General features: G+C 35.6%; 1 protein-coding gene across 14 annotated transcripts in view; it reads left to right on the plus strand.

Annotated features, from left to right (window-relative positions):
- Glut4EF (Glucose transporter 4 enhancer factor) overlaps positions 1-25,801 on the plus strand; it is a 744,045-nt gene that overhangs the window by 559,614 nt on the left and 158,630 nt on the right. For 4 of the 14 annotated variants that reach the window (XR_010948556.1, XM_067759518.1, XM_067759522.1 and 1 more), the window contains exon 6: positions 4,741-4,780. The exons of the other annotated variants lie outside the window; for them this stretch is intronic. Coding sequence is in view for 3 of the 4 variants with exons in the window: in XM_067759518.1 (XP_067615619.1) it covers positions 4,741-4,780 (40 nt within the window). In the remaining variant the exon portion in view is untranslated. The remainder of the gene's footprint in view (positions 1-4,740; positions 4,781-25,801) is intronic. 14 annotated transcript variants of the gene reach the window in all.

A 25,801-nucleotide genomic window follows, 5' to 3' on the forward strand; every position in this document is an offset into this window, starting at 1 on the left:
GCACATACGCCACCCTCACACATTTCAAGGAATTATTAATAAAACGAAAATGCAAATGTGACAGCCAACAATGGCAACAACTCAAATACGATGTAGCCTCCACCTGCTTGGTATTTATTTATTTTTTTTCTTTTGTTAGTAATGATTAGCTAAATTTGTTGTGCGAGAAAAATCGAGTATGATTTCAAATTCAAGGTAACAATTTCATTGCACACGTGAAGCCAAGCAAAGCAACGCAACACTTAAAGTTTGGTGGCATAATTGTGGTTGGGAACGCGTAATGCCCTAAAAATATTGCGTCTATAAAAACAATCATATATAACACAGTTCTGAGCGTCAATCTTGACATATTATTATATAAATACTTCTAAACACAAAATAGAGTAAACTATAAAGAAAAGCGGTCACCAAATGATGTCACTTAACCGCTCAAGAAACATGCCTCTAATTGCATTTACTTAATTTTCAAGTTTGTCACAACTTGAACGGATTTTTACAAAAAAACAAAAAAAAAACAAGGCCAATATTCAAACATACAAACCTTTTACAAAATACATGCAGAGCTTGCCAAATGGGCGTTGCAACGATTTCAAGGTCATCGTAGGGAAAGTGTATGCCCACTCCATTGGCCAAATGCAAAACATAGTGTGAATAAGTTCTCACTTATACATGAACATACGTACACACACACGCATCTAATTTGGCTTCAATCTTTTGCATTTGGCAAAAGACAGAGCATGCGGCGGAAAATCGATATGTAATATCATCGTTTTCAGCAAAATGTTGCTCCGAGTAAATTCTAGAGCAAATATTTATATGCTTTTGATTATAGGTCAGCAGTGGCATAAAAATGTGAGAGTTTTTGGCAGAGTTGCCGTGAGTTGCTCTAAATTCGCCGTTTTACAATTTGCTCTAAAGCTAGGATTTACCGCGCTTAATATCTATAAATATATTGAAGGCCGGTATCTCATACTACTGCAACTCTCTGATTGCATTTATTGCTCTGAGTTGTTTTTTTTTTTACCGGCATTTGCCAGCAAGTGCGCATGCCTTTAATGAAGAAGAAATTTCTCAGCTTTTATGTTTGCAAATTTAAATCAAAGACACTGTAGGTGCAAATTGCGTATGCATATGTATACGTATGTATGCCCGCATAAAAATATAATGTGTTTGAAACAACAACAAAACGGATTTTTTTATATATTGATTCAAAAACAACGCCGGCCAGGATATTAGGTCATATAATTATTTTCTATAAATGTAGAATATTTCCGCCTTTTCTAAACCAAATTTAAAAAACTTCAAGTAGGCACCACTGTTACAGCTCAGACCTGCATTTAGCTGTGTTTTTTATTACATGTATATAAATATGCCATATACATGTAATAAAATGGACTGCCAAGTGCATAACTTTATCTACACTCAAGAAATTGTTGGGCCAAAAATTAGTACTGCTAAATTTCAGTGTGCATTATACTCAGTCGCAATTGAAATGTGTCTCTCCATTTTATCTCTACGATACTGTCCAATTCTATGACCGAAAAGTTAGTGTGTTCACGATTTATCGCAACCGATTCAGCTATAGGTCGTACTAATAATCAACAGAGGTTCGTTTCCGTTTTGTAGCGAGTTATTTGACCACTACCGCGAGTCATCAATAATTGCCGCTAGATGGGTCTCATAAAACTTATCTAAGTGTTGATAAGAGTGTTTTACCTGCAAATGTAGATATATATATATGCAGAAAAACATGGATATTAAATGCATATGTTTGGCAATAAAAACGCAATAAAATAACTAGAAAGGTCAGCACACAAAAAAAAATTATTCAATTCCAACCCAAAACGAAATGAAAGTAAGAAAAAGGAAAAATTTTAAATGTTAAAAAAATTATAATATTAAATAATAATAAAAAAAATGTATATTTAACAATAAAAAGTATAAAAGCAGTTCCAGCTGAGGCATGGGCAATCAGTTTGATTTAATCACGCTATTGGTTGTGAAGTATCTTCAAGTAGTCTAATAAAGACCATTTTTGCATTATTGAATATCGGAATTATTTATTCAACAAATTAGTGATTCGAACGTTAGCAGAAGATTTGGAATAAGCGGAATTTCCCTAAATTCGTTACAGTTGGTGTTAGAAGAGGAATTGCTGAACAAATTCCGAAGTACAACACAGACATGGCGAAGTGGAGTGAATTGAAGATCCAGCAACTGAAGAAGGAGTTGGAGAGCCGTGGATTGAATACAACCGGCAATAAACTCGAACTTCAGGCACGACTACGAGAGGCAATGGAATTAGAAGGAATTAACGTGGAAGAGCATGTCTGTCATCTTGATGGCGATGAGACAACAAAATTGGAGGAGAAAAATGAAACACCGCAGACAATGGCGAACACAGACCTGAACATGATATTGGCTGCAATATCGGCACAAATATCCACCAACATGTCAACGCAACTGGAATCACAGGAAACACCACAAGAAGCACGTTTTTCAGAAATGTCGACACATGTGGCACAAATGTCTTCGCAGTTAGAAGCACAGGAAGCAAAGGTAACATCAAAGCTGAAAGCGCAGGATGCAAAAATCGCTCAATTTCAGGCAGAAGTCGATGATTTAAAAGGTCGTATGGAGCAGTTGCAACTAAATCGCCGAGTTGTTTCAGCGAGTAATCCAAAGGTAAAAACACCATCCTTTGACGGTTCTGTTCCTTTCCAGGTCTTTAAGCTACAGTCTGAGAAGACCGCAACAGTTAACAACTGGAATACTGAAGATAAGATTGTTGATGAAGTCATACTGGTAGTGGACTTTTTAGTTGACCATGACATCAGGATCAATATGCAGAGAAAAGTTTGCGTTATAAGAACCAGGATGTGCCACTTAACTTCAGTTTGGAGAAAGGGTTCAGCAGTAACCAAGTACTGGTGGAGAAGACTTGACAAAATCCACGAAAGTCAAAGGTGAAGGTTGATGGATCGAATGGGCCAAATCAAAAGTACCTTCGAGAGAAACACTGGCATTGACAAAACCAAATGGATGCACAAAAACGAAGGAAAGAATTTCCCAGAATGAATGCGATGGTAGTTTCAAGCCAGGGCGCACTACTCTTGTGAAACGTGGGAACGATACTGATTATGCGACGCCAATCAGTCAAGCGGAAGCTCTAAGAAGTAGATCATTGGCCAAACAACAGAGTGTGAGGGAACGACCCCGGATAATGTGTAGTAAGAGAAAACACAGGTACGACGAGAACAAAAATTCGGAAGGTTTCATGGAGGGAGATTTGGTACTGTTATACAACCCACACCGGCGGAAAGGTATTCCATCCAAATTTCGGTGCAGTTGGGAAGGCCTGTACAAGGTTGTAAAGAAGATCAGTGATAGCATCTACCGCATACAAACCATTGGGAAACCACGAAATCGAAGGGTGTTTCAATTGGAGATCCTAGCAGCGTTTAGATCGGGAAATTTGTCTGATCGGGACGATCAGACTTAGGTGGAGGGCAGTGTGACGAATATTAGCAATACTAAGGCATACTATCATCTCTAAGCCGATTCTAAGCAGTCACTTTTATATAAACAAATTAATCATTATGTCTTCACATATGTACACACAAGAAGCGGAGAGATATGCACAAACACATGCATATATCTGAGATGCTCACAAAAGTATGCAATTATCGGTCGAAGAATCACTCACATATACACGCGCATATGAGAAGCTATAAACATGCATCTGTAGTTTATAGCTGGTGAGTTTATAGCTGGCAAACAAGTAGTAAATTCTAGAAGGAGTAACGCCTAGAAGTATGCCGACGAGGAAACCAAAGAGTATAAAAGCAGCAGCAGCTGAGGCATGGGCAATCAGTTTGATTTAAGCACGCTATTGGTTGTGAAGTGTTATTGTGAAGGTAATTTCAAGTAGTCTAATAAAGACCATTTTTGCATTATTGAATATTGGAGTTATTTATTCGAGGGTTAGCAGGAGATTTGTAATAAGCGGAATTTCCCTAAATTCGTTACACTATGTTAACAAACAAAAATTTAACTAAGCTGTTTTGAATCTTAAAAACTTTCATTCGAATCCTAAATTCCCTTATGGAACCACTTTGAGGTGAAGCCAATAAAGGTCGTTTTTCTTTTTCAGGCCACAAAAATACTCCCCGAAGATTAAAAGAGTGTTGCGGATGTGGGCAGTCCTTTACCGGATATCCCATACTACCACGCTTCGCTACTAGCACCTTCTAAGTCCCTTAACCAGCTTAATTGCTGCGATAATAATTTCAGCCTTACGTAAGACAAATTCGACTACAAATAAAAACTTCAAATTCCAAACTAGACTAGAAGAATCATTGATTAAATTTAAAAATATTTAATTGTATTTTCAAAATAGCAGTTGTGCCCTTATGACTCTGTTGCAATTTTCTCAAGATTTTGAAACTATATTGACAAATCTTACTAAAAAATCAGCGGGCCGAAATACGTAGGGTACATGGGTCTAGTCCAATGTACAGAACACTTTTTTATTGTCTGTTGATGTGATTCTAATACTAAGACAGTGTGCATTGCTCTTAACAAAAACTGTTTAGCATCCCCTTACATACATATATACATACATTATTTAAGTATAAGCACTGTACCTATGTTTTCTTATAAGAATATTTCATAAGCAATCTTTCTAAAAGAACTTCTTTGTCTACTAATTTTGATTAAAATTTTTTATTCTCTTTGCAGGTGAGTACACGAAAAAATACTGCAAATCTTTTCAACACAAGTAAGTTATCAAATTAATTTCTTGCGGTGTCTTTCAAAAAACCTGGTTAGAAAGTATAATAATAAATGCAACATAAATCGAATTGTTCACTTATATAGAAGTGAGGAAATTAGAACAGTTTTTCGTCATCCCTGTCATGTTTTAACATACCCTGCTTTCGAAGCTGTGCCATCTTCAGTGTGATATTTCGTTGTATAGAATGTTTGGGCTGGCAGACCGAGTGAAAGCGAGAAGCACTGGTATAATCTTAAGATAGAAAGCAATGAATGTTATTTATTATGGAGTAATTAAAGCAGTAAGGAGAAGCTTTTAAATAGTATTCGCGTGTTAAACGAGTTTCGGCCAGTCTCTCCAAAGCGTATCGCTAATACGCACTACTTAATATTGCTTTCAAATATTTGTTTTCATCATATTTCATTAAACATTTCTCAAGCCAATTAAATAGGAAAAGCAAAACTTGTTAAAGAATCACAAGGAGAGTTAGTATGATAAATCATATTTTTCAAACAAATGCTTTCTTAAATTTTAAAGCGGTCTGATGTGTTGTGAGCATGCTCCGCGCACCACACCGAAGATCCAGGGTTCCAGTCCCAGAAAAAGCAACATCAATAATTTAGAAACAAGTTTTTTTTTTCAATTAGAAATGGGGACGCCCTCGGCAGTGATTTGCCAAACAATCCGAGTGCATTGATGCCATGAAAATCTTCTCACTGAAAGTTCATCCGCGGTTTATCATTGCAGATGCCATTTGATGGCGGCATAAAATATGTAGGTCCCGTCGCTCCAATTTTTAGGAAAAATTTAAAGTAGCACGACGTAAATTTGTTAAGAGCTCGGCCTAAGTATTTTCTGAGGTGTATCGCCCCTTGTATTAATTTTTCACTTTAAACTTGGAATGCAAAATAATAAGTTTAGCAAACGCTTACAATGTTAAATAGTTCGCATTTTACACCGACAAATTTTATTTCAATACAGTTAACATATTATACCTTAAATTAAATAAATTTAATATATCGTCGATGATATATATAAAAAACCGCCTAACGACAAATTGCAAAACCACCCAAATGCCAACATGTGACATATTTGAGGTCTTTTAGGCTTGATCTTGGAACATCTAGCTGAATCCAAAAAAGTCATTAATATCATATTTAATTATCAATTTTGTAAAATATCGGTTTCTAAGATATCTTGGCTTGAGTCCCTATGCTTGAAAATGTAATTTTCGATAAATAAAAAAAAAATAAATAAATGTAAAGCGCGATAACCTCCGAAGAGATTTTAGGACGAGCTTCTCGATAAATAGTTTTTAAATAAAACGAAAATGTTTTACACGTACCGCGTTTTTAAACCTTTTGGATCTATATTATAAATTATGAGAGGATTGACCCAATTTTTTATATATTTCGGTTTAAATTTTAGTCCAAAATATAAAATAAATAATAGTTTAAAAAAACTAAAAAAAAACACGCTTTTATAGCAAACCGAACTAAAAAATAGAAAATAATTTTCAATTAAAAAGAGTTTATATAACAGTAGTAGAAGGTCAAACAATCGTTTATAGTTAATCACTTCAAAATAAAATTATAATAAAATTTAAGTTATTAACAGAATAATTTAGTTCAGAGTAAAAAGCGTGGGTTGCATTTGACTACATTTCATATCTTTCCTCTCAAACAGTTGCCAATAGAATGATTGTAACATTCAATATCAAGCAACCCACGCTTTTTACTGTGAATTAAATTATACTGTTAATAACTTAAATTTTATTATAATTTTATTTTGAGGCGAATAACTATAAATGATTGTTTGACCTTCTACTACTACGATATAAACTCTTTTTAATTGAAAATTATTTTCTATTTTTTAGTTTGGTTAGCTATAAAAGCGTGTTTTTTTAGTTTTTTAAAATATTATTTATTTTTAATTTTTTAGTTCAAGTAATTTTAAAATTTTTAGTCGAGAGTGATGAAACCTCAAAATACCAGCGGTCCATGGATAAATCCAACCCTAAGGTACCGAAAAGGGCCAAGACGCAGGGAGGCTGGACGCGGTTTTTTGCCGAAATTGCCAAGGGTCGGCAGATCATTGGCATTATAGACGAGAGCAGCGAAGATGGCAGGATCCCGAAACAACAGTGGAAGTGGATCGAGGCCGCGCTCGCTACGGTGGCCGTTAAGGTTAAGAAAGTCAACCCTGGTCCACCGCCATCTTTCACCGATTCAGGGTGGTTCCAGGGCAATATCAAGCTAATTGCCTGTGACGACCCCAGGTCGGTAAACCTCTATAGGGCCGCCGTCACGCTGATAGGGGTGGTATATCCGGGCGCTCGCCTCAAGGTTTTGGAGGCGCGTGATATCCCCTCACGACCAAGGGCTAGAGCCTGGGTTCCAGTGACGCCAGCGGACCCAGCTGACACCCTGGAGCTGCTCCAGGAGTACAACCCGCCACAGGTTTGGAAGTCAACCCGGATAAAACCTAGCTTGTCCTCTCCACGAGGAGGTACCAAATCTTACACCGCCAAGAATTGGGGGTACGTTCTTAGCGTTTAGCGACCAAGTCAAGTATTTGGGAGTCATTCTGGATAGGAAGCTATTATGGAGTGACCATATAGTGGAGCGATCCAAGAAGGCAGCAGCAGAGGTGTTCACCTGCAAGAGGGCAATTGGCACCTCCTGGAGATTCTCCCCTAAGGTGAACTACTGGATTTACACAGCCATTGTGCGCCCGATTCTTCTTTATGGTGCACTAGCTAAAAGTACCTATCTTAAAATGCTTCAAAAGGTGCAACGGAGTTCGGAGCTCTGCATTACAGGTGCTCTCGGCTCCACTCCAGATTCCGTTACATACATACATGGATACATAGATACATTGATAGATACAGGCCAAGCTGATAAAAAAAAAAGGCTGCAGTATGCTCTTTCGTAGATGTGCCATGTATCCACTTCTATCATTAATAAAGGAATGCGTTTTTCGCATTATGTGAGAGGTTTCAAATCTATGGTCATTTGGGGTTGTCATAAGTTCAACTGACCTTATGTCCGTTAACCTTATGTCACCCCACCATCACATTATTGTATTGTCATCGAGCCTTGATACTTGTGCAAAGTTTCAATAAAAAATATGCCCATTCAAAGTGGTAATAAGGCCAATTGACCTTATGGTCGTTGACCTTATGTCACCACACCATCACATTAATGCATTGTCATCGAGCCTTGATACGTGTGCAAAGTTTCAATCAGACTTATGGCCATTCAAAGTGGTAATAAGGCCAATTGACCTTATGGCAGTTGACCTTATGTCACCGCACTAACACATTAACGCATTGTCATCGAGCCTTGATACGTGTGCAAGGTTTCAATTAAACATATGGCCATTCAAAGTGGTAATAACGCCAATTGACATTATGGCCGTCGACCTTATGTCACCACACCTTTACATTAATGCATTGTCATCGAGCCTTGATACGTCTGCAAAGCTTCAATCAAACTTATGGCCATTCAAAGTGGTAATAAGGCCAATTGACCTTATGGCCATTGCCCTTATGTCACCGCACCATCAAATTAATGCATTGTTATAGAGCCTTGATACGTGTGCAAAGTTTCAATCAAACTTATGGCCTTTCAAAGTGGTAATAAGGCCAATTGACCTTATTTCCGTTGACCTTATGTCACCACACCACCACATTAATGCATTGTCATCGGTCCTTGATACGTATGCAAAGTTTCATATTAATCAGACTTCCAGAAACCGGTGAAAATTAAGCTCAAAAATTCCGTTACATACAGGCCAAGCTAATAAAAGCGTGTTAAAATGTAAAAGGAATGGACTAAAATTTAAACCAAAATGCTTCAATTCAAAACTAGTCATATGAGCTCATTTCGTTTTAAACTTTGCAAATTTTGCATTTAAAACCAAAAAAGAAGACGAAAAGTTTAAGATTTAAACCAAACCGTGTCTAAATTAAACTCGCACTGAAAAACCGGACTATAAAATCTTAATAATTAGATTCATTAAAAATTAATTAAAAATTATGCCAGAAAATGTTTTCTGAGCACTGTGGGTAGATATCGCACACTTTTGATTCTCACACATAATTTATCAACCAGTCATGAACTGAAAGTCAAATATTAATAAAACATAATATGACAACGTAAATAAATTAAAAAATATCGCACGCAAATAAAGGCAACCTTGTTTAGACATCAGACACACAAGAAAAAATTGCTTTACGATTCCGAAATATCAAAAAACAATTGCATACCAAATTATCTAATTAAAATGTACGGAAATGCAAAAAATATTTGCAAATATTTATATATGAAACGTTGTGATCTGCGGCTATCTTAATGCTTTATGTGAACTTCAAGTCAATGTCCATTGTCAAGGTTATTAATACCGCAGTGCATACTCTAATTGTAGCCAAATATGCAAACTATATACACTTATATGTATATACATATGTTCCTATATGTGAAGCGAATTGTTTCCCACTTTTAATCCGTTTTGCGGTCCACCTCTCTTTTATCAATTTTTATATTATTTATAAATATATTCGCTTTGTTACATTCTTTTTAGCAATAACAATTATACATATATTTATGCTCACATACATACATATGTATGTACATACTTCTACACTATTGCACAACTAAACTGCATATCTTAATATACTTCTAAACTTTTCAACAAAAGATTTGATGCATGCCGGTATATAATACATATATATTTATGGTCCACTGTTCATTGCGCATAATCAGGAATAATAATACAAAATTCTACCTGATATTGTGAGCTTTGTTGTCAGCGTCATGGATGCCAACGTCGGTACGTCAACATCACAATCGCTAAAACATTCGCTCATTCATTTAGTCACCTATTTTTATTTGAAACCCGTCAGCGATCAAAAAACTAAAAAAAAAATTTTGACCTTGAACTAGGTTGATTGCATTCTAGCGGTCAATGCCTTCATTGCTGCGATCTACTGACGCCCGTCGCACCCCATATCTCCCTGCTCTGTCATTGATGCGGACGCTTTGTTGCGCGCTGCTAGCGAGGTACCCTCTTCCCCCTCCACTTTTACTAGTTCTTAGGGGTATAATGAAATTTGACACAGCGTTCCAAGCGATCATAAAACACTAATAGATACTTGCATATTTAAGCATGCATACATATGTACATACAAAACAACAAAAACATTTACAAAAATACGAACACACCTACGAATAGGAATTTAGTATGGCGAAATTGTACAATAAAGTAAATAAATAAAAAAGACAATAAATCAAAAGATTGAAAAACAAATTTTAAAATATAAGTGGCGACTAGCAACAGCAGCACCACCAAACTTAAACACTTTTATCGCGAATTCTATATTTGAGTGACTATGAGCGCTAATAAGCTGAGGAAGTTTTATAAACGAGTTTTGGTAGGTGTTTGAACTACGAAGATGGGCACAGCACTTTCCCGAATATATGTATATAGATCCGGTACCTTTCGATAATAAGCACTATTAAGGTACAAATCCGACCATCTCGGCAGCCCCCTAATTCCATGAAGAAGAGATTCGGCTTGACCACCAAATCGCACAGTCAATGTACTATCATTGGAGTGAGTCTCCATCGTTTGCCAGTTGACCCTCGGAACCTTCCTGGCCCTGTTGTCCACATTCAGCTTCTATGACAGCTTGCTGTCAAGAATAAACCCAAGGTACTTAACCCTGTTAGACATCATCTGCGGTTCTCCCACAATAGAGAGTGGTCTAAATTCAGCAGTCATGTACCTCCGCTTAAGCAAAACGAGCTAAGTTTTGAATGGGTTGACAGCTTATTCGCATGATTCGAACCAAATTGTCACAACTCCCAGAATATCGGCATAAGCCAACACTTGGCAGGCAACAACCCTAAAGGTCCTGAAGCATATCGTTTATTACAATTACTTAAAGCAGGCGAAAAAAAAACCCCCTGTGGCATACCCTTTCTCATCTTTCTCTAACATTGTAGAGCGAAGACTCCTTCTCCAGAAAGAAATCTAGCTCAAATTCCTTGTTATCGAGAAACCCCTCTATAAGTTTGACAAACGAACTAAAAGCTGTTTACATAAACCTGTCCCTACAATAGGCGTGGTGAGATGCCGAAAATTCCTATCTAGGAACCCTGCCCCTTACGTAAAGATCAATCAGGCGTTCCAGCGTTTTTTAGAGTTTAGTGACGATGACTTTGACCGCATTCAAAGAATTGGTAATATAGCCCCACTGCAGACAGTTGTTGTAAATGGGAGACAGAAAGCTTCAAGAAATCTCTAAACATATCTAAAACACCAGTCCAAGGAAGCTGGGCAAATTTAACCCATTTACTTAGAAACACTGGAACCGAGAAGCGATGCTATGTTAAAATGAATATATTAAATATAGAAAACTATTTACATTATTTCTTATGAAAAGCCATGATTCAATCACAAGAGGTTTGCTCGTCACCAAGGAATCGTGCACTTTCGTAAACCTATGAACATAAGAAACCTAAACCAATTCAAAAATTCATCGTTCAACGTCAAAAAAATGAGTAGTAAATTGATTCACGTAAAAATGTCGTTAGTAAATAAGGGAGATGCCATAACGAAAGGTGCTCATTGAGCATGTTAACTTTTTCATTCCGTATGTTCGGAATATTCCCCTCCATTTAAAAATTTGTGGAATCGGTTTATATTTGGAATATTATGTATAAACTTATTTGATATTTTCGGACCTCCTTAGCTAGTATGAAACGAAGGTGCTCCGAATATTCACTTCGATGACTACTTAACGGAAAAGATTTTTTTTCGAAATTTCAGAATAAAAAGGTGAATACTCCCTGTGTAGCAGGACTGTATAAAAGTTTAACTCTTCTGTCAAAGTCAAGGACGGAATATAAAGTTCTAAGACAATAAGCAATTTTCTTTAATTTTTTTGGTCAGTTCATTACGGCTGCCTATTTAAAATCCTCCTATTTCAATATATTTTTCAAAAATTTTTCATTTCAGGATTTGTCACAAAAAATCCCTATATTATAATTAGATTGAAGAAAGTCTTATCTCAGAATACTTTTCATTAACTCTATCTTATGTCAAAATTCATTGAACTTATGCTCATATAGGGAGTTTTTGAAGCAAATTTTGAGTAAATTTTGAATAAAATTCTAACGTACGGCATTCTTCAAACAAATTTTGAAAGAATGACCAAACCAACATAGCTCTTTATCACGAAATATTTAGTAGAAACTGAATTATTTTCCCAAAATCTGTTGGCATTTACAAATTTATTATCACTACTAATGTACTGCTAAAGTTACTTTACTATTACAATTTTCACTGAAGGGGATTGAACTATTCCCCGTTTTCCTTACTTCGTAAAAGCAACCCGTCCATATTTTTCAATTTGGGAGTGTCAAGTCTCTCATCATTGGAGAACAAACCTCTAGTGATTGAATCAAGATGAAAAGCTTTAAAAGTTCTCAGAGTGCCAACAAAGTTTGCAGCTTGTCAAACCTATGAAAACCATGGCTGAACGATATAAGGTGGCAGCATGGTGACATACCTACAAACATAAATAAAAATTCCATGTACTTTGTTTTTGTAAATTCGATGGACAAATGTCAAAATCGTACTGCGCCGGAAGTTGATGCATCAAATCAAATAAAAAAAGTTTATAATCAGCTGTCCCATGCTGCCACCTTGTATCGTTCCGCCATGATGAAAACAAAACTTATGTCAAGCCTAAGATCGCTTTTCGCTATTCGTTTTTTTTTTCGTAAGTTTTTTCTCACCTTAAACAAATTCAATTTTATTATAGGCACTTTTAATATATTTTTTTTTCGCTTGCCTCATTCTCGCTTTTTGTTTTGCGGTCATGTGGTGGACTTCAAAAATAGACGTTATAAAAACATTTACACGTAACGGTATTCTCAACTTGTTTCTTACCTGCATTCTCTTGTTTTTTTTTTTTTTTTTTTTGTAGCTGTTTGCTTTGTTGTCTATTATTTGGTCTTTATTTTATTTTCGACGTATTGTCAACAAACCGCGCCAATGAATCTCAATGGCCTCAGCACGTTTATTTTTAACGCATGGCATATTGTTCATTCATGTGCCTAAAAAAAATAAAAAATATGAAATTTTTTTTATTTTCGATTGTGCCTAAAATAAAAGAAAGAAAAGCACGAACTGCCATTAACCTCATATTCTCAATTTTTTCTAAACGTGTAATGCTTTCATTAATTTTTATTATTTTCGTTGGGTTCTCTGTTGCTAATTGAATTTCAGTTCGAGCCGGTACAATGAATTGATGACGAAATTATTCTTAGCTTAATTTTGTGATTTTTTTTTTTAGTTTAAAATTTATAAAAATTTAGTTAGGTTATTTTCTACGTATTTGTTTACTAACATATAAAGATACTTGATTTTAAATTGATTGATTTAACTAGCAGCCCCGGTGGACGTTTTTTACCCTAACTTTCGTCCATCTGCATAACTTTCAAGAAGTTTAAACCTCTTACTTTCCCTCCCCCTCTTTCCCCTTTTAGTTATTTTTAATCTCTGCGTCTGTTTCTCCCTCTCCGTCCTTTCCATACCTTCCTTTCTTTCTAGCTGCCTATCTCTTTATCATCGTCTAACGCCCCGATTCTGGTGTGGAAAAAACATTCATCACCACGGTAACGAAATCATGTGGCAACTTATACACCCTTTTGGTATTCTACCCGCGAAAGTAGCCGGATAATTTTTTACCCACAAAAGTAGGTGGTTACATCGAAATAACCACACAACAACTGTTGTTTAGAAAAACACAACTCAAAAATAAAGAATTGTAAGCGCAAATAAGGAAAGATAATTGTAAAAAAGTGTTTCCTCTTGCTATACACATTTGTTTCCATTTATATTACAATATAGCTATGTAAAAACTTATGCATGTATGTACATATATACAAATCGTCCCGTTTATTCGTTAACCTCATATCTACGAGTGACACATTTTCGGTAAAGCCATGGCGGAACCATAAAAGGTAGCCGCATGGTGACATACCTACAAACATAAATAAAAATTCCATGTACTTTGTTTTTGTAAATTCGATGGACAAATGTCAAAACCGTACTGCGCGGAAGTTGATGTATCAAATCAAATAAAAAAAGTTTATATTCAGCTGTCCCATTGTATCATTCCGCCATGGGTAAAGCGAAGAAAACCAACTTTTAAATTTCACCAAAGACACTGGTGAGTTTTTGGTGATGACAGCGTTACCACTTTGGCCAGAATCGCGAATCAAAAAACTGGTAACGATTTTCGGTTACATAATGTTCTGGGTACTATTTTACCGGTAACGCTCAGAATCGGGCCGTAAATCTATCTTTGTCTCAGTCTCTTTCTCCACCCCTCGCTTTTCTTCTCTCTAATTCTTTTTATTCTCCTCTATCCCAGTCCCAGGATGTATGTATTTTTGAATACTGTTTTATAAAAAGATAAAAACAAACCATTTTGTCTTAAAAAATAAAAGGGTTGGCCTACCCTTACCATTTTGGGATTGGAAAAAAGATAAGATCCGATTATCAAACCTTCTCAATATGCTCACAAAACTTCATGGGAATCGGTCGCGATGTTTCGAAGGAGTTCAACCACAAACACTATGGTACGAGAATTTAATATACAAGATTTCTCAATTTGCAGGAAAAATGTATTGAAAGTACAACAGTCGCCATTTTATTATTGTTTTTTCTTAGCCACTTACTCATCTTTCGTTTGTATTTTTGCTTTGGTTTTTGTATTTTCTATTGCGCTCGCTTAAGGTTTTTGAAAATATAGCTTCATAATTACATACATATGTACAATATGTGTATGTTTTAGTGATTGTTTTCGCTGGTTTGGAGTACCACTGAAATTCGCCGATGAATTATTTGACCATGAAATATCTACCGACCTTGAATTCTTTAAAATCGGTCAACAAGAAATCCGAAGTGTTCAAAAAGAAAACAAAAAATTTATTTGGCCATCAACAAAATACGACAAAGCAATCGCAATCAAATTATCAATGGACAATGAAAGGGCGATTAGATGATTGATTTTGAAGAAAAGAAATGATAAAACAAACATGAATACTTACAGGTAATAGTCCAGTTGAGGGGTCGACTGCTAATACGCTACCAAATATATCGAGAGAGGTGTCAAACGACGCGTCTTGACATCAGTATTAATAATCCGAAGGCGGAAAATAAAAATTATAACTCGTTCAAAAGATATTAACGAAAAACCGAAAAAATACCCGCGGGTACCTCCGAAACCGGGGGTGGGATCCATAGTATTTTTGTGCCACCGCCACGCTGATGCACAATTTTTTTTGTGGGTACAAACACAATAACAACCACATGAAAATCGTCAACTTCAACTGCAAATATCTCCGGATATAGATAAAATTTTTTCACCTCGGCTTTCACCGACAACAACACTTGCAATTAATTTTAAATTAGATATTTAAAGAAATGAGTATAAAAATAATGTATATAATTTTGACCAGAGAAAATTGTTTTAAATATATGAATAAACGACCTGAGGAAACATTTTCTATTTACCTATTTATCAAGTGTGCAGAAACAAAATATATTCATATGATCCCTGTTAGCAAATCCCAGTAAGAACTGTACGACTTAGTTGATTAGTTTCAAAACTGACACTTCCGTCAGGAGCCATACGGCAGACTTGATTAATTTTGTGAGAAGGTCGGGCAAAATGTAATCACCTCCGCAAAGAGAGCGGCTCTCTCAACATTTGTGATGTTTTCTCTCTTTTACACATTTGACTGGAAGCTGAAAGTAAAACGGGAAAACCCTAAGATGTTTTTTAAGTCAATTTCAACCTGTAAAAGGATGTGTCAGTTTTGAAAATACATAACCAATGAACCCGTACTATTCTTACCGCGATAGTTTCATATACGGGGTAATTTTATACGACAGCCATGACATTGCTAATACGCGTCCAAAAATATATAGAGAGGTATCAAACGACGCGTGTTGACATCAGTATTAATAATCCTAAAGCGGAAAATAAAAATTTTAACTCGTTCAAAAGATATTAAACCGAAAAAATACCCGCGGGTACCTCCAAACCGGGGGTGGTATCCATAGTATTTTTGCGCAGAACACCTTTCTGCGTTGCCGGCCTTCGGCCGCGCTTATAAAAAATTACCCTGGGTGGGTCCAACACCGGTTTGGAGACCAAAACTTTATCCGCACAAAACACTTATGCCCACAATTTTTGTTGTGGGTACCACAACATTACATCAACCACATGAAAATCGCCACCTTCAACTGCAAATATCTCCGGACAGAGATAAACTTTTTCTTTTCCGCCTTCGGATTATTGTTCTCGAGATTAATACGCGTCATTTGACACCTCTCTCGATATTGTTTGACGCGTATTAGCAGTGTCATGCTGTCGTAAAGAATTACCGTATACGGATATGTTTCTCGCTCTTTTTTGAATACTGAAGCTAAGGACAAACTTGGCTGCAAAATACTATTTGCATACATTCTTATGAAGAAATTCAAACCTAGCGGCAGCAGCACTACGCGGCGAGGCCACGAGCAACAATAGCTGTATTTCGTTGCTAACTAGTACAATTAAAACACTAGCTAGCTTACCGAATTGCATGGAAAGCAACAATAAAAAGTAATCGAGTTGAGTTGGCTAAGCGCTTTAAGTTGAAACCGCTTAGGTAATTGTCGATCTGATTGATAGTGTTGTATAGTGTTGCATATTCAAAAATAGGGCACTATTGTGAACGAGCGAATGAAATGAACATTCGAATGTGCAGATAAACAAAAATAACAAAATAACAGCGTGGCGGCAGGGTGACATACATACAAACAAACACACGCATTTCATGTATTTTGTTTTTGTAATTATCTGGTTGAGTGTCAAAAACATACTGCGCTAGAAGTAGAAATGTCATAGCAGCGAAAAAAGTAACAGTAAAAGTATGGTTTTGGCATAATGAAACTGTTTAGCTAGTTGAAGCGTTTTCTGCAAGCTCGCTTGAAAAAAAATACACCTAACGTTGGTCTAATAAGCAAAAAAAAAGTGCAGCACCGCTGCCGCTACATGTCGCGCTGCTTAGCGTGCACGCACTTAAGACTGCATGCAAAGAATATTTTGACGTGTACTGTAGTGCCGCTAGTTGTGTTTTTAGCTTAAGAGCTCTCACAATAGGAAATGAAAGTACGCTTTGCATGTCTGAATCTGAGATCTCTAAAAGCACTGGTTTGCTTTTCACACTGATGAAGGTAACTTATTTTTAAACTGTTTTTAAAAAATCCAAAAACGTTGAAAAGGGCATTTAGAAGGTACATGCTACAGTTCATTTCAATTTTTCACAGCGAAATGAATTTAGAAAGTACTTTCACTTGTCATATTTGAACTTTTCTCATGAAACTCGCTGACTTTTAATAAAGAAGCATAAATAAAATAAATGCCAAATAAAGCAAATTGTCATTGATTTTTAATTTGATGCAATCAAATAAAAACCAAATTCAAAATTTTAATTTTTTCTGCGGTATACAACAACCAAGTATGTTTAATTACGCACCTAGCAACAACTCTAACAAAAACTTTGCCTTATAAAAAAAGAACAATTGAATAAGAGGCGTTCTCCGACAAAACGCGATAATTATATTTATTTATTATAATACCGTCAATGAAACAAAGTTTCTTACAGACTACTAACAATAAGTACATACATTTTTATATAAAGAATACAATTATGTTACATTCTAAACTTAAGAAGTTAATATGCTAAGCATTTAAAACAAGTTTAAATATCTATAGATAATGAGCGAAAAGATTTACGAAAACTTCAGTGGTCATTGAAAAATCAATGACGATTGTTTGAGACAAAATATCAAATTCTCGCATAGATCTTGCAAGAGGAGCATTGCTGGCGAAATTAGTTTTAACCTTTTTGCAGTAAAAAGGGTAAGTGACAGTTTTTTGGAAAATTTTAGTAATGTGAAAACAAATGGCTTAGTATACAAAATTATTTTTTTAATAAAAATCATAAATATGTTACTAGTAGATCTATGAGCCTTGCATCTCTTACGAACTAGAAATAGAAAATATGATTACAATAAAAACACCGGAAATAATTCAAAGTGAATTTATGGAATAGTGGTAGAAGTTGGTAGATTTTTTTTCCAAGAAAAAATAGCTACAGTTTTTATTTGTACAAAACAATTCATATTTTATTGTAAAACAAATAAAGCACATGTCACGGAAATAACACTTTCAAAAAAACATTTAAACAAAACAAAAAAATGCATGTAAATTTGTATATACATAGCTTATGCCTATATGATACTTGCTTGCTGTATTTCGAGCTTGAAATACTGACGAAAATTTACCGAAACGTCTAATTACAACAACATTTTTCCAATGTATCAAGAATACTGTCACAAAATAACCGACTTTACTTAAACCTATTTTTATTTTCGTTTAAAATTATTCACAAAAAACTGATGAAAATAGCGCAGGGAAATATTTGCGTGCTCATATACCACATTTATTTCACAAACAAATTTAATTTTTTGTTTGAATTCGCACACAAACTTTCCAAAATAAAATCCGAAATAAATGTAATCTTCGTTTGAAATAGCAATGGCAAAATTATTATATACCTAATGATCGCAGCATTTGGTTTCAATGCGAATATGTAGATTGAAATGTTGGTAGATATTTAAGCTTTGGTGGTAGAAGTGGTAGAAAATGAAAATGGGCTAAAAAGTTGGTAGATCTACCAATAAAGTGGTAAAGTCCGTGCACTGTGTATATCATACAAAATTACTAAAACTCGAAACTTTTGTAAAAGGGAATGATTGGAAGCAAGCAAGAAAAATACCAAAAAAAAATTTTTTTTTTATATTCAGTATTCGTACAAATATAATGCGATGACGACATAAATAAAACTATTAAATGTAAGGCGCGATAACCTCCGAAGAGACTTTAGGCCGAGTCTCTCTTCCAACTTGCGTCGTGCTCCTTTTTAATTTTTCCTACAAATTGGCGGGACGGGACATACTTGTTTTACATCGGCAAGGCAGATGAGTTTTCACTGAGAGCTTTTAGAAAAATTGTCTTCTAATTGTAAAAACTTGTTTCTAAAATTTGTGATGTTGCTTTTCCCGGGGCGTCAACACATTATATTGGGTGTAGTAGGCGGAGCACGCTACCATCACACCACGGCTGCCGATTACGACATAATAATTAATTAATTTACGACAAATTTTTAAACAAATACATAAATGGAATACCATTTCTACATGAAATTTTTTCCCAAAAGCTAAAAAAACATATGAGATATCCTTAATTATTCAACAATTTGTATCCCGAATTGAGGATGGATTGTGTTTGGGAGAAATAAAAAGGAGACAAGAGTTTCATAGGATCCGCCAGCAGGAAAGGCGTGGACAGAAGCGCGGGGCTGCAAAATTGGTAAGATCATGTGCAACCCCTTCGATATTAGACTCACAAAGTGGTTCCTAACCCTGAAGAGAGAAGACTTAACCGGATAGGCATACTAACTGAATACTGACTTTTGGCGTCTCATGCTTACAAGTTAGACCTCGTCGGTAACAGCAGATGTAAGAGGAAAGAGCTGCAGGAAGAAACGGTTGGCAGAGTTGCCAGATCTCGAGGCAGCATTTAAGCTAGGTCCTAGAAAACTTCTAGTATTTACCAAGAGGACGGAGTTATTCTAAGACATATATCCTGCCACCTAATTGGGGTTATTCCTTTTGGTTGTCAAACAAATTTTGGTAACACTATGGACACATTCAGTCTATGTGAGGTCTTTATTAACAAGCCAATTCAACCTAACCTTAGTATACACTAAATTCCGCCAACTTGATCGTTCAATCATAAAAAAAGCTCTTCATTATAATTAAAAATCACATTAGCATAAATCTATAATATAAAAAAAAGTCGGGTTTTCCTTCCTCACGCTATAACTCGCGTTCGTTGGAAAGGTCTCGGGCCCCGTGAGGTTTATAGCAAAGAAAATTCAGGATCGACGCACAGGGTCTCGAGATATAGGCCAAAACGTGGACCCGGGTACCCCTCGAATGCGTTTATAGAATATGTACATCAAATGAAATCTGTTGATGAGTGCTTTAGTAGAGGATAATTTTCATACCCCTGGGTGACTAGGCTCTCGAGATATAGGCCAAAACGTGGACCGAGTACCCCTGGAATGTGTTTAAAGAATATGGATAACAAATCAAAGCGTTGATGAGTGCTTTAGTAGAGGGTAAATGTCAAACCCCTGGGTGACTAGGGTCTCGAAATATAGGCCAAAACGTGGACCCGGGTACCCCTAGAATGTGTTTATAGAATATGGATAACAAATGAAAGCTATTTATGAGTGCTTTAGTAGAGGGTAATTTTCATACACCTGGGTGACTAGGGTCTCGAGATATAGGCCAAAACGTGGACCCGGGTACCCCTAGAATGTGTTTATAGAATATGGATAACAAATGAAAGCTATTTATGAGTGCTTTAGTAGAGGGTAATTTTCATACACCTAGGTGACTAGGGTCTCGAAATATAGGCCAAAAATGGACCCGGACACACCTAGAATGTGTTTTTACATTATGGGTATCAAATTGAAGCTTTAATACAGAGTAAGTTTTACACCGGTGGGTGACTAACGTCTCGAGATATAGGCCAAAACACCGACCCGGATACCCTATAATGTGTGTGTATTATGAATATCTAATGAAAGCTGTTGCTGAGGGCTTTAAAGTAATTTTCATTGTGATATTCGATTTAGTCGCATCAACTTGGCAAAACTGATAAATATGCATGCGAAGCCGAAATAAAGACATGAATTAATAATACCCGCATACCTAATTACATACGTCCTATTCAATTTGCCTGAAATTTGGTATATAAATTTGCCTATATTAGTATTTACGATGCTTTTTTCCGGGAAGTAGACCAGAGACACACTGGGACTTGGATTAGGACTAGGACTGGGACTGAGACTGAGACTCGGAGTGGGACCGGGACTGAGACTCGTAATGGGACTGGAACAAAATACATAGCACCCTCTGGGACTGGCAATAAGATATGAAGAAGAATGAGAAAAATTTGAATACGGAGGAGGAGTGAATGCAAAGATTAGGAAAAAGTGTAGAGGGGCGAGGGCAGATTTAGGCGGAAAAAGCTTATTAAAATGTGTGCAGGGTCTGCTAGTGCTAGGTGCGAATGAAGATTGCAATACACGCACACTAACCTTAGCCAAACCTAAGCCGCTTCCGCCCTTGCAGCTGAAAATTGTGGCTAACCAAGCCAATGCAACGAACTCACACTAATTCGCTACAATTAAAGTATAATATTGTTAAAAAAATATACACAGATACATATGTTTATACTACGTTGTATAACATAATGAACAGAAACCACCAAAACCGCTTAAAAGTTGCAAATTATATTAACAATATTTATATTATATTGTTAAAGGCGGTTAATAATAACTAACAACCAGGAAAAAAGCTTTAACTAATAACATTAACTTATTCTAAACATTTTTTTTTTTAATTTTAAACTATGGCTTGCGGTTGCGACTGCACTCTGGCACCACACCTTTCCGACAACCGAAATATTTATTGCTGATCATTTTGCTAAATGGTTTCGCTTAATAACAATTTTTTATTTTTTATTTTTTTTTCATTAATTTGACAAGTTTGTTGTGACATCAAAACTGCCAATCATCACTTTATATCAACGATTTGTTTCTATCAAAATGGACAATAAGCAAAGCCTTCTTGGGTTAAATAACATTTAAGCGCATTCAAAATAGTGAAAGGAATTAACGGGTTTTTCATGATACCTCTTACTTTTTGCAGTAAATTCATAAACAAAAACTTAGTATTTTATTGAAGCGCATGAGCATTTAAAACAATAAATATGTCAATGTAGTCATACTTATATATACACTTGTGACATACATGATCTTACAACAAATTGCCAATCCTAACTCCATTGTTATTGAAGAGTTCAATTGTTTTCATTTATTTTTTAATGATTGCAGTTTGCTTATTTGCTTAATGTGCCCACACCTGCAAAAGCATTAAACTCCAATTTCACGCTTGCGAAAATTTAATTGCAAGATCATTTTACTTTTAATTACTTAATTATTTACCCCATTTTTTTAAGAGCAGCGCAATTAATTTCCTTAGCAATGAGTTAAAGTCATTTTAAAAACCATTCGTCTTCTGACCTTATAAGGAGTTTATAACAAAAATGTTTTGCAATGTCGATAAAAAATTTATGTATCAAATTAAACGGAAACACGATACCAATTGAGTGACATAAACGTTTTGAAAATGCAATCATTCTAGAAACTTTTCGCATTTATAGCTCTTGCATTGTAACCATGCTGACATTTAACCATCCCGTCCATATTGTTCCCGGAGAAAACCCTGAAATATGGATTGCCGACGTGACTTGTTAAGCAACGCGAACAATCGTTTAGGCAGCTAAGCGCCAAATAATGATAATGATGAAGACGTGCTTATTTTGACTGTTCAGTGGAATATCAGCCTTTTTCGGTCGCCATTTGCCAAACGCTCTATCTCAAAGTTTCAAAAACGACTTATCTCAGAACTCGGTTGAAGAAAGCCCTATCGCAGAAATTGTTTCATAAACAACCAGCTACACCGGATGTAAAGGTTTCAACAATAGCTGAATCAATCAAAACGTATGCTATTTCACACAACACGAGGCTTCTAACTCACCCCAACCCATTCATTCTAGCCCTGTCAGCAAGACCAACTAATTTCACGCGCCTGAAAAGAAAGTCAATCACAGATCTTCAACACTGGTGAGTTCTTAAAAAAATGGGTGCAATCCATCCATGCCAATCAAGTTTATTAAGTTAAATTAATTATTAATTACTTTAAAAAAACTACAAATTTGTTAGATGTATTCTATGTATACAGTTGGAAAAATATATTGGATGCTAAAAAAAATAAACGCCCTAGCTAATGTATCGGGTTTTAGCTCATATTTGGCGTTTTTGAAACTTATTCTGAAATTGAGCGTTAATCAAAATCAAATCAATTAAGATTTTTCGAACAAAAAATTACACTGGTGATGGCATAACACCGAAATCGGTCGGTCTCCATACCAAATTTGAAAGGGACATGTGAAATCGCGCCCATATACATTAATTATCCACCCAGTCGGAAAATTAACAAAACAAAATGAATCAATTTTCGAAAAAAACTAGTTTGCAAATTTCTATAAAATCCTATTTTGTGCTTATTCAAATAGGTTCTTTTTATTTTGTTCAAAGCGAAAAGCTAAAATAATTCGTTATCCCCTTGAATGACGTCAAATATGTGGTTTTGCAATTAGTGGCTTTTGCATATATATATCGTCAATATTTTTTAAGTCATGCATTATGTATAACATTTCATTGTTGCCATTCAAATTGTCACAAGTGAGGTAATCGTTTGCAAATTAGTTGCAGCTGCAGCATTGACACGGTGCACATGATACATAAAAGCATTCCAAAGCAGTCATGCTTAATATTTAAATAATATTTTTGCTTATGAAGTAGGCAATCAGGCCATCAATGCATATATACATATTTCTCACCTTCAAATTCTTCATATTTCGTTCTTGGAAACTAACAAAGTTGTGAAAATACAAAAATTAATTACAATTTTAATGTTATCTTCACTGGCTAATGTGTAATGTGAATATACAATATATGAAAAAAACATCGGAAAAAATAATTTAAGTGATTCTAAGAAACAACTTAATTAAAATCTAGTAAGTTAAACCTCATATGTGATGACATCAATGCTGCAAAAGTAGGTGTTGTATGAATTGAGTTCTTTCAGGTTTCATGTCTAAAATTTCAGGCAAGTTTTTTTATTGAATGATATCAACTAGTGTTGGGAACTATCGAATGAATTCAACTATCGATAGTTAGTTACTGAATGATTTTAACTATCGAACGAATTTTTTCATTCATTCATTCATTCATTTGATTTGTTCTTTAGCTTGCCAGAAGCCAAAAGAACAATCTCTGGATTGTTTTAGTTACCCCTCGGGGTAGCTAAAGAACAAACCTATATAAGACAAAAAACGTCGTGTTCCAATGAAACGTGATCCAGATACGGCTAGAGATTTAACATGCAAATGCGACAACAATGTGAACCATATGGATCAATTTGTTGTTGCATTTGTATGTTAAATTTCTATCCGTATCTGGATCACGCTACATTGGAACGTAACAAAAACGTTAAATATGACTAAAATGGTGTAAATTTTGCTTCAAGTAAATAATGAAAATATTCAATTTAAATGCCTTTGTTACATGTTATGCAAAGCGCATGAATGATATGCAAATGACCTTGGTTCGCAACCCACTAAGTTTTTTGGTCTCCCCCAAACCTGTGGGGAGATTTTATGCCTCTACAACAACAACAACAGGAAAGAGGGTTACTTAAGACGGATTTTTATCTGTATTATTCAAATCTGTTTCAGAGGCATTATTGATTGCCTTAACTTATACATAAGCTACTGTTTTTTTTTTTTTTTCAAAATTCAGGTCACGTTTAATTAATATAAAAATTGCACATTAAATTTCACTTATAAAAGAAACATAAAACAAATATTTCAAGCACTTAAATACTAAAAGTCGCTATAGTTGTTCTAGCCAAAATCGGATAGTGCATGAGGGTCTATATTAAATTTTCGCCGCAGAGATGGCAACTGATTGCGTTATTAAACCCCTAAAAAAATTGATTGTAAAGTAAATAACACAAGTATGTACATCGAGTTGACATTAAAAATACCTTCAATGTTTAAATTGCTGTTCAAAAATATTATCATATCTAGTTTATCTCCTTTAAGTCGATTTCTCCTGTCGTTAATTATTTGCCCTGCTTTCGAGAAAACTCGTTCTGACGGAACCGATGTTGCGGGTATACATAAATATTTTTTCGAAAGCGTATATAGTTCCGGAAATGTTGACTGGCTACGATTCCAATAGTCTAGGGGATTATTTGAGCGATCAACAAAATTTTGCCTTAGATATTGCTCCAACTGAATATTTGCATTCACATTGGGCGCGTTTTGACAAATTGTTTTTGCTTCAGCAACTTTTTCATCGAGAAGGTCCCAGAGAGATACTTCGCTTTTATCGACCGATACTTCTCTTGGGGTGTTGGTAGAAGCACTTGTGTTTTGTTGCCGTATTAGGGAAGTTACTTCTTCCACTAGCCATTTTGTTGTATTATTTGCATTAATTTCATTACCGAACGCAATTTTTTTAAACCTGGGATCTAGGAATGTTGATTTGGCGCACATTTTGTCAGACTCCAACTGCCCTAATCGTCTCCAAACCACCTCTAACAATCTGCTCTTCAAACTTTCTCCCTCTACAGTTTTCATTTTGCGATTTCGTACTGCGTATTGAAGACCTCTGATTAGGGGCACTACCAGTGACATCGTGGGATAATTTTCTCCTGACAATTCGATTGTCATGGCCTCTACGGGCTTGAAAAGATTAGTGTAGTCCAACAATGTTTCCCATTCTGATGAATTGAGGAAATCAGGAGCATTTGGTAAAGAAGTTATTATGGCAGAGAGTGGTTCTTTTACCAAGCATATGCGCTCCATCATTATAAGGGTGGAATTCCACCGGGTAGGGACATCTTGTTTTAACCTCAGTTCAGTAACGCCCATTTGCTTTTGCATATTTTTTAATTTTTCCGTCGCTTGAGAACTATGGTTAAAGTAAGTGACTATGGCACGACACTTGGTTATGAGCACAGTAACTTGTGGAACAGTTGATGGCATCAATTACACATAAATTTAATGTGTGCGCTACACATGGGTGGTGGTGCTTCTGTAGCATTTCAATTATAGCCTTTTTAATATTAGCCCCGTTATCACTTACTACTGTAACTATTTTGTCAAAAACGGACCACTCATCAAAT

The sequence above is a fragment of the Eurosta solidaginis genome, chromosome 1, assembly GCF_040869045.1.
Source record: "Eurosta solidaginis isolate ZX-2024a chromosome 1, ASM4086904v1, whole genome shotgun sequence".
In the NCBI taxonomy this organism is placed as follows: domain Eukaryota; kingdom Metazoa; phylum Arthropoda; class Insecta; order Diptera; family Tephritidae; genus Eurosta; species Eurosta solidaginis.